The sequence below is a fragment of the Hyla sarda genome, chromosome 3, assembly GCF_029499605.1.
Source record: "Hyla sarda isolate aHylSar1 chromosome 3, aHylSar1.hap1, whole genome shotgun sequence".
Lineage (NCBI taxonomy): Eukaryota > Metazoa > Chordata > Amphibia > Anura > Hylidae > Hyla > Hyla sarda.
The window spans coordinates 429,845,415-429,865,579 of NC_079191.1; the positions used below are offsets into that span (position 1 = coordinate 429,845,415).

General features: G+C 47.2%; 1 protein-coding gene across 1 annotated transcript; it reads right to left on the bottom strand.

Moving 5' to 3' along the window:
• Positions 1 to 851: 851 nt before the first annotated feature.
• Positions 852 to 18,799, bottom strand: DEGS1 (delta 4-desaturase, sphingolipid 1). The gene is made up of 3 exons (XM_056563422.1): positions 18,438 to 18,799; positions 8,952 to 9,694; positions 852 to 2,636 (listed from the first exon to the last, which is right to left on the bottom strand). Exons 1-3 carry the CDS (start codon positions 18,517 to 18,519, stop codon positions 2,490 to 2,492), a joined length of 972 nt encoding a protein of 323 aa, XP_056419397.1. The 5' UTR covers positions 18,520 to 18,799; the 3' UTR covers positions 852 to 2,489.
• Between the last annotated feature and the right edge of the window lie 1,366 nt (positions 18,800 to 20,165).

Genomic DNA, 20,165 nt, shown 5'->3' on the forward strand with positions numbered 1-20,165 from the left:
CATATATATATATATATATATTTTTTTTTTTTTTTTTTTTTTTTTTTTTTATAGCAACTGTACAAGAAAGGAATTAGTAATAAGAAAATCCTATTAAATATTGAACCTGACTTATGAGGGTTGCCTGGGGTAGGTGGGAAATGGACCCATAAGTTGAAGTTGATTCGGAATTTTGAAAACAGCTGAATTCTTTAAAAATAGCGCCACCCCTGCTTCTCAGGTTGGGTGCGGTATTGCAGCGCAGCTCTACTAAAGCGTTTGGAACCTAGTTGTGATACCGCACACAACCTGAGGACAGGGGTGTTTTTTTTTTTTTTTTAAAGAAGTTAGCTCTATTTTCTAGCACTTCAAACGGTCAATACACGCCTCCCAACTGGGGTGCCTCCAGCTGTTGCACAACTACAACTCCCAGCATGCCCGGACAGCCAAAGGCTGTCCGGGCATGCTGGGAGTTGAAGTTTTGCAACAGCTGGAGGGTTGCAGGTTTGACAACTATGGTCTAGAGCAGCCTTTGGGCATGCTGGGAGTTGTTTCGCAACAGCTGGAGGCATCCCGGTTTGGAAATACTGTATTAGATAAATGTCCCCAATTCTAAAGTGTATGGCGGCCTCCCGACTCTACCCCAAGAGCAGGTCGGGATAGAGGGGGAATGGGCATATGTTGGACTTTGCCTTTTGAATAAAGTGGTACCAAAGCCGGTGGCATTCAACCCATAGAAAATACATACATGCTCAGCTTAGCTGAGCGGGCATGATAATATAAAAAGATAGCTGTTATCCAAACAAAACAAAAAAAACTAGGGTCTAGATCAGCGGTTCTCACTGTGTTTCAAAACTAGACATATTGGTCCGTATTATAGGAAAATAAAATATTTCCTCTCTATAAAAAATACCCTTCCACCATTAGGCTGCACCTACACGGCCTCCTACCTAGTCATCCTAATACATGTCCTATACAGTTCTGTCCATATATACACACATGGGGGGGGGGGATGCATAAGCGTGGCTCAGACGACCTTTCACAGACAGTCTAATTCTAATAAACCTATACAGTGATCCCGCAACATACAATGGTAATTGGTTCCATCGTTACGTGAATTAATCGTATGCTGAGGGATCCGTGCAAGAATAAGTTATACTCACGTGTCCCCGCCGCTCCGGACCGTCACCGCTGCCCTGGATCGTCGCTCTCCATCACCGTCATCACGTTGCCGCACCTAATATATGACGGGACGGCGTGCGCGGAGACGTGATGATGACGAAGTAGAGCGACGGCCATGCAGCGGAGCCTGAAGAGGACGGTCTGGAGCGGTGGGGACAAGTGAGCGACACTCGCCGGAGCACATTAAAGGGGTACTCCGGTGGGAAAAAAAACTTTTTAAAATCAACTGGTGCCAGAAATTTAAACAGATTTGTAAATGACTTCTATTAAAAAAAAAAATCTTAATCCTTCCAGTACTTAATAGCTGCTGAATACTACAGAGGAAATTCTTTTCTTTTTGGAACACAGAGCTCTCTGCTGACATCACGAGCACAGTGCTCTCTGCTGACATCTCTGTCCATTTTAAGGACTGTCCAGAGTAGGAGAAAATCCCCATAGCAAACATATGCTGCTCTGGACAGTTCCTAAAATGGACAGAGGTGTCAGCAGAGAGCACTGTAGTCACGATGTCAGCAGAGAGCTCTGTGCTCACGATGTCAGCAGAGAGTGTGTTTGTGATGTTAGCAGAGAGCTCTGTGTTCCAGAAAGAAAACCATTTCCTCTGTAGTATTCAGCAGCTAATAAGTACTGGAAGGATTAAGATTTTTTAATAAAAGTAATTTACAAATCTGTTTAACTTTCTGGCACCAGTTGATTTAAAAACAAATAAAAATAAAGTTTTCCATCGGAGTACCCCTTTAAAAGGCTATCCTGCGGCAGCTGAAGCAGTCTGCGCTGCCGGATAGCCTTTTATGCGATGGCCCCGACATATAAAAGCATTATATGTTGATGCTGCCTTCAACATGTGATGGCCTCTGAGATGATCGTATGTCGGGGCCATCGTATGTCGGGGGGTCACTGTATATGATTCTAAAACACCTATGGAGGATACGCAGGGGAGGTCGACATGAGAACAATCTGAAATGATACGACACATCTGCGGTTGGCGGGAGCCTCTGTCCCGCGGTTATCGCTCTTTTCCAGAAAACGCGCAGACATTTCGACTATGAAGCGGATAATATAATGCCCCCCTCAGAGAGGTCACGGGCTGTCATCCATATTAGACGCTATGGGGAATAGTCAAGCTTTAACTCTATGACAACCAAGTCTAAATTACAAGGGGAAAAAAACAAAAAACCCTCCCTGATCTCATTAGGAGCGTCTATGTGTTGGGGGTGGGGTGTCCTTGTAATGCAGACTCCGTATTCCCAAGACTTAAAAATAAACAAAAAAGCGCATGGGACCCCTGAGGGCTGAAGTAAAAATATGTCCTAGAGGCTTCGGGGGAATCAGTCCTGTTTGATCTCTCCTTTCAGTTCCCTCTTCACACGGGAATAGGGGCTGAGCGAATCGTCCATGATGAAGTCGTAGAGAACCTTCACCCAGGAGGTGTACTGCGGCAGAGGGTCGTAGTATTCCGCCGCGATCTTCCGCACCTGGATTAATAAAAAAATAAATAAAAAATAGGTACATTAAGAATGAAGCAAACGTATAGAACAGGGTTTGCCAACTGGGGGGGGGGGGGGGCTTCAGCTGTTGCAAATCTACAACTCATAACATGCCCAGACAGCCGAAGGCTGGAAAACACTGGCACTTAATCAGAGGCTTTATAACATGATTACATTTATAATTAAAATATATATTATTTTCACAATCCCTGCTTGTTGTCAGTGAATGCCACCAATTCTGATTGGACCCTTTCATTATGATAGATGGAGACCAAGCCTACTGAATTACAGTCTCTTTTCCTCTATTTCTAGCTCCATCTCTCATCACCGCCCCCATAGCCTACCAGGGGTTGTTCTCCCAATGCCAAAATAAATAATACTAATAATACTAATTCTCATTTATAGTATTTTTTTTATTATTATTTTTATTATTATTTTTATTATATATATTTTTTTTATTATATATTTCTTTATTATTATTTATATTATATATTTTTTTATGATTTATATTATATATTTATTATTTATATTATTTTTTAATTATTTTTATTATTTTTTTATTATTATTATTATAATTTTTATTATTAATTATTCTCCCCCCAAAATAAATGTTTCTTCTGCATTTAAGTGTGGAAGAGGTATTGCCGGGGGGGGGGGGGGGGGGGGAAATGAGGGTCTGCTGTGACCCTGGTCTAAAACGCCTCTGTATGAAACTTTATAGCCCAGAGTCACAGCGTGGCTTTGTTTGCGCATGTGCCACCAATGAGGATGGCAGCGCAGGCGCGGCTAGTCAGTAACGCTGTTCAAGACACTGTGCGTGCATTGAACTCCTAGACCCTCGTTTCTCAACCTGTGTGCATCCAGCTGTTGCCAAAACTACAACTCCCAGCATGCCCAAAGGCTGGTCTAGACAGTAGGTACCTGCAAGCCTGCAGTTGTAGCAAAACTACAACTCCCAGCATGCCCAAAGGCTGGTCTAGACAGTAGGTACCTGCAAGCCTGCAGTTGTAGCAAAACTACAACTCCCAGCATGCCCGGACAGCCTTCGGCTGTCCGGGCATGCTAGGAGTTGTAGTTTTGCTACAACTGGGGGGTTGCAGGTTTGACACCTACTGTCTAGACCAGCCTTTGGGCATGCTGGGAGTTGTAGTTTCGTAACCGCTGGAGGCACCCTTGTCCCTTGGGTGTATACATAGAGCCTGATTCTCCAGCACCTACACCTCAGTGAACATGACTTTGTTCCCGATATATTTTCCATGCCAGTTCCGACAGATCCTGTTCCCTGTTAGTACGGCATCTATTCCGCAGTTCACATGACATGGATATTTTGGCACAATGTTTAACTCGGCAGATTAACACCTTTTGGCAGAGATGTGTAAAAATTGTTCCAAATATTCAAAGGGGTTATCCAGGGATAGAAACAGAATTTTTTCCAAAAACAACGCCACCCCTGTCCTCAGGTTGTGTGTGGTATTACAACACGGCTCCATTCACTTTAATGGAACTGGGCAGCAATAGCGCACATAACCTGAGGAGAGGGGTGGCGCTGTTTTCGAATAAATTAGTTCTGTGTTTCTATCCCTGGATATTCAGGCTTTAGACATCTTATTCCCTATACAAAGGATAGGGGATAAGATGTAGGGATCGACCAATATCGATTTTTTTTAGGGCCGATACCGATAATCTGTCACCTTTCAGGCCGATAACTTATACCGAAATATCGATATAAGTTATCGGCTATTTCAACCCCCCCTGGCGGGGAAGAAGCCGTTGCAGATCAATGATTTAAAGCGGGCGCTTTAAATCAATGAACTGCAGCGGCTTTTGCGGGGCCAGAGACCGCCACCCGCTTCTCTCCCCCTGCCTGTCCTGAGTCTAACCACCACAGCTGCCCCATCGCCTCCCCCCCCCCCCATCCTCTGCCCACATACCGCCGCCGCTGCCCCATCGCCTCCCCCCACATACCGCCGCTGCCTCATTGCCTCCCCCCATCCCCGGTGTTATAATTACCTGTTCCCGGGGGTCCGCGATCCTTCTGGCTCCGTCGACGTCCTGCGCTGTCACTGTGCGTACTGACTGTGACGTCGTGTTGGGGACATCACTCGTCATTACGCAGTGCAGCGCAGCACAGCGGACAGCAACAGCGCAGGAGCCAGAAGGATCGCGGATCCCGGGAACAGGTAATTATAACACCGGGGATGAGGTTGGGATCCTTTGTGTCTAGCTGCAGCAGGAGCCTCCCCCCTCTGCATTAGGACACAAAGCTTGTTAAGCCCCACCCCTCATCTGAGCCACGCCCCTCGGTCAATCCACATGAGACACAGTATTTACTTGTATCACTCATCTCTAGGTTGACTGCTCCCTGACGTTCTCATGTTTTGATATGTATGAGTGTAACCCCCTGGGAATACAGAGACGTCATGGACGTAGCTGCTGTTCTGATGAGTAATAAAGCAGGAGGTGTAATTTCCTCTAATCCCCAGGCACGGTGCCCATCTGATATCTGGGTGTTGGACACCTGATGTTCACCTGGATGGGCCCTGGGATCTCTCCAGCTGTGCGCGAGAACACGGTCACGGCAGGCAGCGGAGCTCCACACTCTCATACAGCTGCGGTTGACGTCCAGTCGTGTACAAGCGTCTAACACAGCGTTGGGTGGGACACCATTATGCCTGGGATGAGGGCCAAACATGGCGCTGCCTGGGGCTATAAACTGCGGAGATGTAAATCACAGCCTGGAGACAATTCAGGTCTTTTACTACTCATCTCCACCACTAGTGAGGTCTATAAAAACCAAAAAGCAAAGCAATGGAGTCACTGAATATTGGTAAAACCAGAACAATGTTATTGGTGTGCATTAAAAACCAAAGACATAGACCTATACATAAAATATATATAATAAAAAAAAAAATATATATATATATATATATATATATATATATATATATATATATATATATATATATATATATATATATACACACACACACATATTTTATATATATATACACACATACCCTTCATGAATGGGCTGATAATCGTGGGACATACCTCATGCTAAGTATTAAAGGAGATATACAGTGCTGAAAAACGTATCCCCTATCCTAAGGATAGGGGATAGGTTTCAGGTCGTGGGGGGTCCTACCACTGGGGCCCCCCGCGATCTCCTGTATGTGGCCCCGGCAGCCCTCGGGAAGGGGGCGTGTTGACCACCACACGAAGCGGCGGCTGACACGCCCTTTCAATACAACTCTATGGCAGAGCAGGAGCGCTGCCTTCAGCAATCTCCGGCTATACCATAGCGCAGTATTGAGAGGGCGTGTCAGCTGCCACTTCGTACGGTGGTCGACACCCGCTATCTGGCCAGCAAGCCGGGGCCCCCTACAGGAGATCGCGGGGGGTCCCAGCAGTCGGACCCCCCCACGACCTGAAACCTATCCCCTATCCTTAGGATAGGGGATAAGTTTTTCAGCACTGGACTACCCCTTTAATAATCAGCAGCATCCTGTGTGCACAGATGCATGAAAGTGCGTGACAAGTAGAGATGAGCGAATTTACAGTAAATTTGATTCGTCACGAACTTCTCGGCTCAGCAGTTGATGACTTATCCTGCGTAAATTAGTTCAGCTTTCAGGTGCTCCCGTGGGCTGGAAAAGGTGGATGCAGTCCTAGGAAAGAGTCTCCTAGGACTGTATCCACCTTTTCCAGCCCACCGGAGCACCTGAAAGCTGAACTAATTTACGCAGGATAAGTCATCAACTGCCGAGCCGAGAAGTTCGTGACGAATCGAATTTACTGTAAATTCGATCATCTCTAGTGACAAGTAAAGTGCCGTGTGCTGGCGGTAACAGATCACAACAAACAGGTGCAAAGAGTATACAATACAAGGAATGATACCTACAAAACCAAATGGTAAATGATGCAATGCAGGGGCCGGGATGACGCCACGTGGCGTCATCCCGGCCCCTGCATTGCATCATTTACCATTTGGTTTTGTAGGTATCATTCCTTGTATTGTATATTCTCGCATTTTGCACCTTTTTGTTATGATCTGTTACCACTAGCACACGGCACTTGTCACGCATCAATGCACACAGGATGCTGGTGCTTATTAATACTTAGCATGAGGTATGTCCCATGATTATCATCCCATTCATGCAGGGTGTCCGGTGAGGCCGCATTTTTTTTCGTCTTTTCCATAATGTGTTTGGTTTTTAATGCATACCAATAAAATTGTTCTGGTTTTACCAATATTCAGTGACTCCGTTGCTTTACCTTTTGGTTTTATGGTTAGTTGCGAGTCTATTTCTTACTAACAGGCTTTACTTACATAGGGGGTATTACAGTAGTTTTTATTGTGCTACATACCTACTATCCTATTTATTTCTATCTGCTTTTTATTTGGGTTTCACTAGTCATGTCTATAGACCTTCCCAGAAATTCTGAACCAGAAGTTCTGATCCCAGAGGATGTAGTGTGCAAAATAACGGGGGATGGGACAGAAAACTGTGAGCAGGCCTAATACAGTCACCTCCAGCAGCAACAGGAAAAACTCAGGACTGGTTGACATATAAATGGGTACTCCACTAGTATAAAGCTTATCTCTTATCCTGCGGATAGGGGAGAAGTGTCTTATTGTGGGGGGGGGGGGGGGTCCAACCTCTGAGACCCTCCGCATTCTCCAGAATGGGGCCCAGAATGTGCATTAAAAGGGGTTGTCCAGCCGTATCCACATGACAGGGGAAAAGTGGCAACGCTGGAGTTGGGAGCTCGTGACATCATAGCCCCACCCCCTCATAGTGTTACGCCCCGCCCCCTCAATGCAAGCCTATGGGAACGCAGGAGATGCCCAAGTGCTGTACTCAGGTCTCTTCGGTTCTTCCACAGAAATGAGAGGCTGGGTCCTGTTCCAAAGATCAGCTAACTAGTTAGTTTTGGCTGGACAACCCTTTTAAATGGGGTACCCCGCTGCTCAGCGTTTGGAACAAACTGTTCCGAACTCAGAAGCCGGAAGCTCGTGATGTCATAGCCCTGCCCCCTCAATGTAAGTCTATGGGAGGGGGCGTGACCCATAGACTTGCATTGAGGGGGCGGGACGTAACACTATGGGGGGGTGGGGCTATGATGTCAAGAGCTCCCAACTCCAGCGTTCGGAACAATTTGTTCCAAACGCTGAGGAATGGAGTTCCCCCATTAAAGGGTTACTCCGCTCCCCAGCGTCCGGAACTCAATGTTTCAGACGCTGGGTGCGGGCTTCCGTATTCACGGCCGCCCCCTCAACGAAAGTGTATGGGAAGGGGGCACGTTTGGAGACACACCAAAACTTTCTGTTTAAAGGGGCACTCCACTGGAAAACTTTTTTATTTGTATTTTTTTTTTTTTTTTTTATAAATCAACTGGTGCCAGAAACTTATACCGATTTTTTACTTACTTCTATTTAAAAATATTAACCCTTCCAGTACTTATCAGCTGCTGTATGTTTCAGAGGAAGTTCTTTTCTTTTTGAATTTCCTTTCTGTCTGACCTCAGTGCTCTCTGCTGACACCTCTGTCCATGTCAGGAACTGTCCAGAGTAGGAGCAAATCCCCAGAGCAAACCTCTCCTGCTCTGGACAGTTCCTGACATGGACAGAGGTGTCAGCAGAGAGCACTGTGGTCAGACAGAAAGGAAATTCAAAAAGAAAAGAACTTCCTGTGGAGCATACAGCAGCTGATAAGTACTGGAAGGGTTAATATTTTTAAATAGAAGTTACAAATCTGCTTTAACTTGCTGGCACCAGTTAAAAAAAATAAAGAAATTAAAAAAAGAAAAAAAAAAAATTCCAGGGGAATACCCCTTTAATGATATACCTGTAGTCTCCCTCTACATTTGCGCAAACCTCAGTCACCCCCAAAAAAAAAAGCCACCGCCATGATCAACTGGCACTAGGAAGGCGCAGAGCTGTGCCCTTCTCACTGACGACAATGCAGTCTGCATGGAATTCTACCAAAATAATGAACATTTGTACCCAAAAAGGCCTACCTCTATTCCATCTACAGCAGCCAATGGATTACAGCAATGTTTAAAAACCTTCACAGCCACAAAAAAATCTATTTAGTGTAAAACAGTAACTGGAGGGAGAGAGGAGGGAGATGAGGCTGCAGATTATTACTCAGAAAACGTTCACAGGACGGAAAAACCCAAGATCTGCAGATAACACCCGATGCTACATACATGGGCGGCAGTCACGTGTCCATCGTGGGTTAAATACTTCATTGCTTTAAATAGTAACAGGAAACTGAAGGAAAAATATGTGAATCTTACCAGAGGCAGGTTCTTTCCCGGAATACTGGGGAAGTCGTGATGTTCGTTGTGGTAGCCGACATTGAACGTCAGGTAGTTCAGTGGCCCATAGTAGGAGTAGGTCTCGTGGCCCTTCAGGAACATGTAATGTTCAGCGATAAAGTGCCCCGATATAGGGTGGAGGCCGAGGCCCAGGATAGATCCCACCAGCATGTAAACCACAGACTTCACACCCAAGAAATGGTAAATCAAAGCGTCAAAGGAAAACTGCACAAACAGGTTGATGATTTCCAGCTGGGAGACGGGTTTGGGGTTGATACAAATGGGCCGGATGGTGTAGAAGAGGGGCTGCAGGATGATCCACACCAGCTTCCTCAACGGAGTGCAAAAAAACCAGCCCTCGAAATCGGTGGGGATGTCCACGTCAATGCCGTCCCCGCCCAAGTAACGATGGTGGTCCATGTGGTACCTCTTGAAGGAGATGGAGTAAGGAAGACCAAGAGGCAAGTTGGCAAACATCCCAAAACACCGGTTCCACATGGCCTTGCTGTTTCCGAAGGCGCAATTGTGGGAAATCTCATGGATGGCCAGGGTCATGGAATGGCTGATGCAGCTCCCGAAAACGTAAGTCCAAAACATCAGCCACTTCCATTCTAGGTCCTTCACCAGGTAAAAGGCCAGAAACTGAGTGAAAGCCATCAGGGTGACAATCCAGATGAGGTTAGAGTTGGGTTTCATGAGCGTCTTTATCTCGGGATACTTAGCTGGGGAGAAAATGGGAATACAATAAGAGAGATTAAAGGGTTACTCCGGTGGACATTTTATTTTTATTTTTTAAATCAACTGGCGCCAGAAAATTAAACAGATTTGTAAATTATCAATACAATAGAGAATAGAATAACATCGGCACTCACCGGTCTACTCTTTAAAAAGGCTTCTTTATTGATACATACTCACAACATGAAATGCAGTAAGGGAGAGGGACCCGTGCAGGGGGGTACTACGTACTATGTACCCCCCCTGTACGGGTCCCTCTCCCTTACTGCATTTCATGTTGTGAGTATGTATCAATAAAGAAGCCTTTTTAAAGAGAAGACCGGTGAGTGCCGATGTTATTCTATTCTCTACTGTATTGAAGATTTGAACTTTGCTACTACGTCAGAGCACCACCATATCTCTATCGGTTTGTGCTAGTCACACGCCCGCCGTACAATCCAGCCTTGCCAATAGGAGCAGTGCCGAATATCACATCTTCTCTTTGAGATTTGTAAATTACTTCTATTAAAAAAAATCTTAATCCTTCCAGTACTTATTATCTGCTGAATACTACAGAGGAAATTCTTTTCTTTTTGGAACACAGTGCTCTCTGCTGACAAGCCTGACATCACTAGCACAGTGCTCTCTGCTGATATCTCCACAGATTTTTTAATAGAAGTAATTTACAAATCTGTTTAACTTACTGGCACTAGCTGATTTAAAAAAAAAAAAAACTGCTGGAGTTACACTACCATTGATTTAAATGGGTCCGCGGACAGTCCGCAAATCCGACACTATTGTGGACCCATTCAAATCAATGGTAGTGTAACTCACAGCAGGTTTCCAGCAGCGTGAAACCCACTGCTAGTAATAGGGGTATTCCAGTAAAAAAAAAAAAACATAAATCAATGGTAGCATAACTCGCAGCAGTTCCCCCCCCCCCCATCAACTGGTGCCAGAGAGTTAAACAGATTTGCAAATTACTTCTATTAAAAAAAAATCTTAATCTTTCCAGTACTTATCAGCTGCTGAAGTTGAGTTGTTCTTTTCTGTCTGACCACAGTGCTCTCTGCTGACACCTCTGTCTGTCTCAGGAACTGTCCAGAGCAGGAGAGGTTTCATATGGGGATTTGCTCTGGACAGTTCCTGAGACAGAGGTGTCAGCAGAGAGCAATGTGGTCAGATAGAAAAGAACTCAACTTCAACAGCTTATAACTACTGGAAGGATCAAGATTTTTTTTTTTTTTTTTTTTTTATAGAAGTAATGTACAAATCGTTTTAGAGGGGTACTCTAAATTTACAAATATGTTTAACTGGTGGCAGAAAGTTAAACATATTTGTAAATTACTTCTATTAAAAAATCTTAATCCTTCCAGTACTTATTAGCTGCTGAATGCTGCAGAGGAAATTCCTTTCTTTTTGGAACACTGATGACATCACGAGCACAGTGCTCTCTGCTGACATCTCTGTCCATTTTAGCAACCGTGCATAGCAGATGTATGCTAAGGGCAGCATGGTGGCTCAGTGGTTAGCACTGCTGCCTTGCAGTGCTGGGGACTTGGGTTCAAATCCCACTAAGGACAACAATAAATAAAGTGTTATTATTATAACATCATCATCAGAGAGAACTGTGCTCGTGATGTCATCAGAGAGCATTCCAAAAAGAAAAGAATTTCCTCTGTAGTATTCAGCAGCTAATAAGTACAGGAAGGATTAAGATTTCTTAATAGAAGTAATTTACAAATATGTTTAACTTTCTGCCACCAGTTGATTTAAAAGAAAAAAGGTTTTCACCAGAGTACCCCTTTAACTTTCTGGAGCCAGTTGGGATATGGATATATATATATATATATATTTTTTTTTTTTTTTTTTTTTTCCTGGAATACCCCTTTAAGTTAGCACAGACCTTGTGTAGACTTTGAACATTAAGTAGCCAACTAAACCAGACTCTAGACCCGGCGGTCTCCTGCCAAGATTGCCCAGGCCTGCCGCCAAGGCTACAAGTCATTGTACCAGAATAAAGCCAACAATGATATTCAATGTGTAGCTCAGTGTTTCCCAACCAGGGTGCCTCCAGATGTTGCAAAACTACAACTCCCAGCAAGCCTGGACAGCCTTTGGCTGTCCGGGCATGCTGGGAGTTGTAGTTTTGCAACAGCTGGAGGCACCCTGGTTGGGAAACATGGATCTAAGTGTTTTCCAACCTGTGGCCCCCATCATGGGTGGACGGTAGAGTTTATTTTAAGCCTCGTATACCCCGCGTTCTAGCAGCAGCCTCAGGTCTACGATATAATTATTTGGCGCTAGTCTGTAATTCCTCCGTCATCCTCGCAGACTATTTCAGGTCAAATGCAAATATCTGCAGCATAAAAGCTTAAGTAGAATACAGACACTGAACATGTATATATCATGTATATATGCCGGTGTATGTAATGCTATGGAGACCCCCAGGTGTCATCAAAGGGAGGGGGGAGGGGAGCAGCTGAGAAATATTCTCCTGTATCTGGGGAATAGGAAGGAACAGGAGAGAGATGACATCTACATCATTACATATTAATGTATGACTGGAGCCGGAACAATGGAGAGCAACAGGGCGAAGCAGTGAACAAAATGTGCAACATAAGTGCCGGCAATGGTATGTAGGTAGGCTGCCCCGCACCCCCACCAGACAGGAGGCCAAGCCGCCGCGCACCCCCACCAGACAGGAGGCCAAACCGCCCCGCACCCCCCACCAGACAGGAGGCCAAATCCGCCGCGCACCCCCACCAGACAGGAGGCCAAATCCGCCGCGCACCCCCACCAGCCAGGAGGCCAAAACCGCCCCGCACCCCCCACCAGACAGGAGGCCAAACCGCCCCGCACCCCCCACCAGACAGGAGGCCAAACCGCCCCGCACCCCCCACCAGACAGGAGGCCAAACCGCCCCGCACCCCCCACCAGACAGGAGGCCAAGCCGCCGCGCACCCCCACCAGACAGGAGGCCAAACCGCCGCGCACCCCCACCACACAGGAGGCCAAACCGCCGCGCACCCCCACCAGCCAGGAGGCCAAATCCGCCGCGCACCCCCACCAGACAGGAGGCCAAATCCGCCGCGCACCCCCACCAGACAGGAGGCCAAATCCGCCGCGCACCCCCACCAGACAGGAGGCCAAATCCGCCGCGCACCCCCACCAGACGGGAGGCCAAACCGCCGCTCACCCCCACCAGACGGAAGGCGGCACCGCCCCGCACCCCCACCAGCCAGGAGGCGGCACCGCCCCGCACCCCCACCAGCCAGGAGGCGGCACCGCCCCGCACCCCCACCAGCCAGGAGGCGGCACCGCCCCGCACCCCCACCAGCCAGGAGGCGGCACTGCCCCGCACCCCCACCAGCCAGGAGGCGGCACCGCCTCGCATCCCCACCCGTATGTACCCTATTAATGTGCCCCCCAAACTGCAGTCCAGGGGAAGGGGTGCATTTATCTGACTGACAGAGCTATGAGGGGGGGGGGGGGGGGGTCCTGATCTAGTGTTTGACCGAGCTTTGGAGGTCAAATTAGCTGGAGAAACTTATATCTAGGGGTTTAATTGGTCTTCACTATTTAGCTGTTAAAGAAGAATAATAAATGTGGGGGAGCATATGACGTACACCCAGGACAATGGGGGGGTACAAAAACTTTTTTTTAACACAGAATGATAAATTCCCACCCAGAGACGTAGCTTGTAGCTTCTGGGCCCTGATGCAAAATCTGCAACAGGGCCCCATATGCCAATTAAAATACTGGTCCCTTATGGGCAGATGTGTTTTGGGACCCCCTTAGGCACCAGGCCCCCAGTGCAACTGCTACCTCTATAGCTACACCCCTGTTCCCACCATCATCTTCACCGGAGGTCACTGCAGACCTTCAGCAATAGTGGTTATATCGCTCAGGTGTATATAGTGTATACTGTGTAATGGTGAGCGTGTTGGGCACTTACTATAGAGACACCTGAGACCATGAGGAATGACAACGCGACTCAAGGAAACGTATGTAATGCTGTGAAAGAGGAAGAAGTGACCCAAACCCGGTAACCCAAGAAGGGGGGGGGGGGGGGTAGTCAGAGGAAGCGGAGCATGCGGTCATGACCAGTGATGGACAGGAAGCACAGCCCCATATACACAGGACATAGCCCTGCGGTCTACTCTACACACCCCGGACAGATGAATGCAATCTATTGTTCTATGTTATCAGCCACGTGAGGCCAGGGGGGGGGGGTGACTGTAGAGTTTTCAAATGAGATGAATGACTGAATCAGCCGCTCGTCCAGAATTAGAAAAAGATGTCTATAGAACGCGTTGTACACAAGGGTTACATGCCATATTGCAGCTCTGCCCCTACACTGAGCTGCAATACCAGACAGAGACAGGTGTGGTGCTGTGTCAAGAAGGAAGTAACTAGAGTTTTGCAAACTTGGCTCGTAGCGAACCTCACAGCTCGGCTGATGATTACTTTATCCTGCGTAAATTAGTTCAGCTTTCCAAGGGCTCTGGTTGCCTGGAAAAGTCCAGGATGACAGTCTTAGGTCTCCTAGGTCCGTATCCAACTTTTCCAAGCAACTGGAGCCCTTGGAAAGCTGAACTAATTCACGCAGACTAAAGTAATCAACAGCCGAGCTGCGAGGTTCGCTACAGGACAATTTACTGTAAGTTCGCCCAACTCTAGTAGTAACCATCTTATTCTAACCACTTCCTTTAACCCAATGGTTCCCAACCAGGGTGCCTCCAGCTGTTGCAAAACTACAACTCCCAGCATACCCGGACAGCCAAGGCTGACCACAGGGATATCCAGCGCTCCGACCTTTCCACCATCAGATAGTTCTCCCCTATCCTGAGTTCTCCCCTATCCTGATAAGACTCATAAGAGTGTACCTGTCGCCAAATTCCGAAGTCAGGGCATGATGGGAGTTGTAGTTTAACAATGACTGGAGAGCCACAGGTTAAACACTGCTCTAGTCAGAGCTTGGTTCTGATTGGTTGAAGTGGTTTATAGACATTTAAGAGCTGGAATCTGGTTGTATGGCGCTATTCCCGTGTTTCACCAACCAGTTTGGCTCCAGCTGTTGCAACACTACAACTCCCAGCATGCCCGGACAGCCAAAGGCTGTCCGGGCATGCTGGGAGTTGTAGTGTTGCAACAGCTGGAGGCACACTACTGAGATCATGCGCTCCGATAGAACATATAGTGGGCAACTTCTAAAAAGGCACTCCCCCTGCATTTAGGCCCCTACTCGTCAGAGCCCCTTCAGCTGTTGCAAAACTACAACTCCCATCATGTCCTGCCATTCTATGGTTCACTGGATGTTGCAGAACTCCAACTTTATAGGCCGTCAGGACATGCTGGGAGTTATAGTTTTGCAAATAGTGCTGCACTGTGGCATTGTCTATGCAGGGAAAAACCTTTTATGAATAACTTCAATGGGAGTTGTAGTTTTGCAACAGCTGGAGGCACACTGGCTGGGAAACACCGATCTTCAAGTGGTTAAACGGTATTCCAGGGAATTTTTTTTATTTTTTTTTTAGATCAACTGGCTCCAGAAAGTTAAACAGTCTACTGTATTGGACAGTTTGTGTGCTGATCTTCTGCTGAAGATAGGGCAGTGGGAGATTCCAGGAAGGGGCATTTATTATAGAACATGATTTCCCTAGTAGAATCCCATAGTCATGTTTAAAGTTTAAAGGGGTACTCCGCCCCTAGACATCTTATCCCCGGGGTCCGGCTGCTGGCGACCCCCGGGATCACCGCTGCTGCACCGCGCTTTCATTACTACACAGAGCGATACAGTGGACGGAGCAGCGTAATGTCATAGCTCCGCCCCTCGTGACATCACGGCCCGCCCCCTTAATGCAAGTCTATGGCAGGGGGCGTGAAGACCGCCACGCCCCCTCCCATAGACTTGTATTGAGGGGGCTGGCCGTGACATCACGAGGGGCAGAGCCATGACGTAACGGTGCTCCAAACCCTGTATCGCCCGTCATTACGCACAAAGCAAACTCGCTCTGTGCAGTAATGATAGCGCGGTGCCGCAGCGGCAATCCCGGGGGTCCCCAGCAGCGGGACCCTGGCGATCTGACATCTTATCCCCTATCCTTTGGATAGGTGCGGAGTACCCCTTTAAGCTAACAATGGAGTTTACAAGTTTTTATAGCCTTAGCTGAATGGCAGCAGTTTTTCCAATGGTTTACAGCTTCAGTCTTGAACTATTGACCCTCCACTTATACAAGTGTCTCTAGTCCTGCAAAAAACATATTTCCTTAACCCCTTATCAGTGAGAGGCTTGGTTACCCATGGGTTCCCTGTAACAGCAGAACACAACAATATGGAAAGTATAAGTATTGCCGCTCCTAATTGTGCGTTGCGTGCCATATAGTAAAGCACATGAAAAGCTTCTTCACAGTCACTTAATGCGTTCGTTTTGCGGTTACGTGAGGCACTGCATGCATTGGTCTTTATTCTTACAGTAGAGAAGTCATTAATTATAACTTTTTGTGAATTGGGACATTTAAACTTGCTTTTTTTTTTATTCCAATCTAAATTTAGTAGGAGTCGGAGTCGGTGCATTGTTTGCCGACTCCAGGTACCCAAAATTTCGTCCGACTCCACAGCCCTGATATAAGTAGTCTTTCCTGGAATACCCCTTTAATTCATTGGAGTAATGTCCATCCCCGGGGTAGTGGCCCAGGCTCCTGGCTAGTTATGCAGTAATGTCTCTTCCGCTGACTGATCTCCCGTCAGGAGCTTTAGTCAGTGACTTTCTTTCCACCCATGAGAAGAATGTGTACGTCTCCTGCCGGTGCAGACTTGTTGTATCAGACTCTACAATAAACCTTGTGTCTCTGTCAGGAAACGTATCACCTGGAACCTCAGATACCATCCCCTGGGGCAAGGGATATTCTCAGCCAGGCCTGGAAACCAGCGCTCCCTGGAGGAGGAGAGCTTCCAAGAGGAGACGCAGCAGCAGCACCATGGGTACCATATGGCGGCACACGTGTGTACTCTACCTGGGTGTGAGCGTCCATAATCCTCCCGAGCTTTCCTTCTCTTATCTACCCTGCCATCGCACGGTGCGCAGAGGGCGGGCCGGCCCCGGGTGTATACGCTGATCTGATGGAGATATGGAGGCGGGCGAAACGTACAGAACCTGTTCGCTATCAGATGAGAGGCCTCATACATATGTGTGACCCAAAAACACCAGGAAACTCTGCGTAAGGCTGATGCGTGGGGGGGTGGAGAATGATGCTGGGCCCCCAGCTGTTGAGAGACTACAACTCCCAGGGTGCGGCTGTCCGGTCATGCTGGCTATTGAAGCTCTGCAATAGTGAGTGAGACAAAGATACTCTGTTGCCCATAGCAACCAAACAGCGTTTCATACTGCACTGGTGAAATGAAAGTCAGATGGGGATTGGTTGCTATGGGCAACAATGAGAATCCCCTTATATGTATTTAAGTTTTTCATAGTTTTTCCCAGCATAGACAATGCCATAGTGCAGCAATAGTTGCAGAACTACAACTCCCAGCATGTCCTGACAGCCTTTAGCGGTGTAGTTTTGCAACAGCCAGTAAGCCATAGATTGACAGGACATGCTGGGAGTTGTAGTTTTGCAGCAGCTGAAGGGGCCTAAATGCAGGGCGAGTGCCCTTTAGAAGTTCCACACCATATGGTCTATAGGAGCAATTGATCTCAGTAGTTTGTCTCCAACTGTTGCAAAACTACAACTCCCAGCATGCCCGGACAGCCGAAGGCTGTCCGGGCATGCTGGGAGTTGTAGTTTTGCAACAGCTGGAGACAAACTGGTTGGGGAAACACTGGAACAAGTTCTCTGAAAAAGTTCTACAATTAAGAGTAGCCCCATGAAAGCAGATTCCAGCTCCTAAATGTCTATAAACCCCTTCAACCAAGCGCCTCCAGCTGTTGCAAGACTACAACTCCCAGCATGCCCGGACAGCCCCATGTCCATGGTGGACTGCGCCCAATCAGAACCAAGCTTTCAGTTTATGTTTCACTGCAACCAACCAGAATCAAGCTCTCATTCTTTAATGGGGCAGGGAAACCGATCAGAACTAAGCTGTTAACCCTTGTATGATCCACTGCAACCAATCAGAATCAAGCTCTGATACTCGAATGGACTATTGTAATCAGAATCAAGCTCTTTCACATCTACGGTCCGCTGCAACCAATCAGAATCAAGCTCTTATTCTTTATTGGGGCAGGGAAACCAATCAGAAGCAAGCTGTTACCCTTGTATGAACCACTGCATCCAATCAGAACCAAGTTCTTATACTCGAATGGACTATTGCAATCAGAATCAAGCTCTTATTATTTAATGGGGGGAAGGGAAACCAATCAGAACCAAGCGTACTTGTATGGTCCACTGGAACCAATCAGAATCAAGCTCTTTTATGTCTATGGTGGACTACATCCAATCAGAACCAAGCTGTTAACCTTGTATGATCCACTGCATCCAATCAGAATCAAGCTCTTTTACGTCTACGATGCGCTGGAACCAATCCGAACCAAGCGTACTTGCATGGTCCACTGGAACCAATCACGTTCTAGCTTTTAAGATCCAACCAAAATGAAAGCAGGTACCTGATTGGTTGCAACATGAAACCCACTATTTCGCCCTCATAGATAACGGCTAGATGTGTAAGGACGCGGCCATATGCGGTATACATGATGCCGGGTCCCCCTCCCTCCCACCCCCGTTATACCCAGCACATGACTCCACTTACCCAGGATCTCCTTCCGGCGGTCAGCGTGCGGCTGGTCGCTGTACACCCACTCGAAGTCCTCCCGGGCCACCTTATTCCCCATGGCTGCGGTGTAAGCGCTGTACTGAGCCCCGGACACTGCGCACTGCCGCCTCCGACTTCACCGATCACACCACAGCGCAAGAGGACACGCCCACACTGACAGGCAGGACGGCACGCAGCCACGCCCAGATCCGTGACGTGCTGGAGAGGGGAGGCGGTGTTACAGTAGTAAACCACGCCCACACCGTCTATGTTATCTAACGTACCAACAAAATAGGAGAAAGGTTTGTACCAAATCTATAAACAAGAGGGGGGCGAGGGTGATGCGGCTGTGGGGCGCGCTACCCCCTATGTCATTGAGTGGCGCAGTCAGCCAATCAACGTAAGGGAAGCGCGACCGATACCACGCCCATTTACCATATAAGGGCATAATGAGAGTTCACGTGGACAGTGTGCGAGTAACGGGCCAGGGTGTGGGCCAGAGGATGGAGAGAACAGCTGCTTAACCCTTTAACCACCGGGACAAGTTTTATTTATGCTTTTTTGTTTTGTTTGTTTTTCTCCCCTCCTAATATCCAAAAGTCTTTAAAATTATCCCCTTATCATGACATCACTCTTTTTTCCCCCCCATAAAATATCCCAAAAACCTTTAAAAAAAAAAAACTTAAAAAAAATAAAAAATAATAATAATAATAATTAAGAAATGCAAAATTTAGAGTTTGTTTTTTGTTTTCTTATTTCTTCACCGTTGAATGTGCGGTCAAACTGACAGGTGTTATTAATTCTTCAGGTTAGTACGGTGACAGTGATACCCAGTATATATATTTTTATTATTTTATTATCATTTTATTATAATAATTAATATTATTCTTTTTACTATTTCACTTTTTTTAATTTTCTTTAGGATTTGCTAGTTAAAAAACAAACTATATATATATATATATATATATATATATATATATATATATACAGTGATCCCTCAACATACGATGGTAATCCGTTCCAAATGGACAATTGTATGTTGAGGGATCCGTGCAATGTAAAGTATAGGACAGTGGTTTACAACCTGCGGACCTCCAGATGTTGCAAAACTACAACACCCAGCATGCCCGGACAGCCAACGGCTGTCCGGGCATGCTGGGAGTTGTAGTTTTGCAACATCTGGAGGTCCGCAGGTTGAAGACCACTGGTATTGGAGGTTATACTCACGTGTCCCCGCCGGTCCGGACCGTCACCGCTCATCACCGCTGTCCTGGATGTCGCCTTCCATCGCTGTCGCCGCGTCCCCAAGGTGTCCTCGACGCTCCGGCAAGGCCTCTGCTTCCCCGGCATCCGCGCTCTCCGTCGCCGTCATTACGCACGCCGCTCCTATTGGATGACGGGACGGCGTGCGCGGCGACGTGATGACGACGATGGAGAGCGCCGACGATGCAGGGATCCCGAAGAGGACGCGCCGGAGCCCCGAGGACAGGTAAGTGATCGTCAGCGGACCACACGGAGCCCCGAGGACAGGTAAGTGATCGTCAGCGGACCTCACGGGGCACCGTAAACGGCTATCCGGTGGCAGCTGAAGCAGTCTGCGCTGCCAAATAGCCGTTTATGCGATGGCCCCGACATACAAAAGCATCGTATGTTAAAATGATCGTATGTCGGGGCCATCGTAGGTCAGGGGGTCACTGTATATATACTTAAAATTGCCCTGTTCCG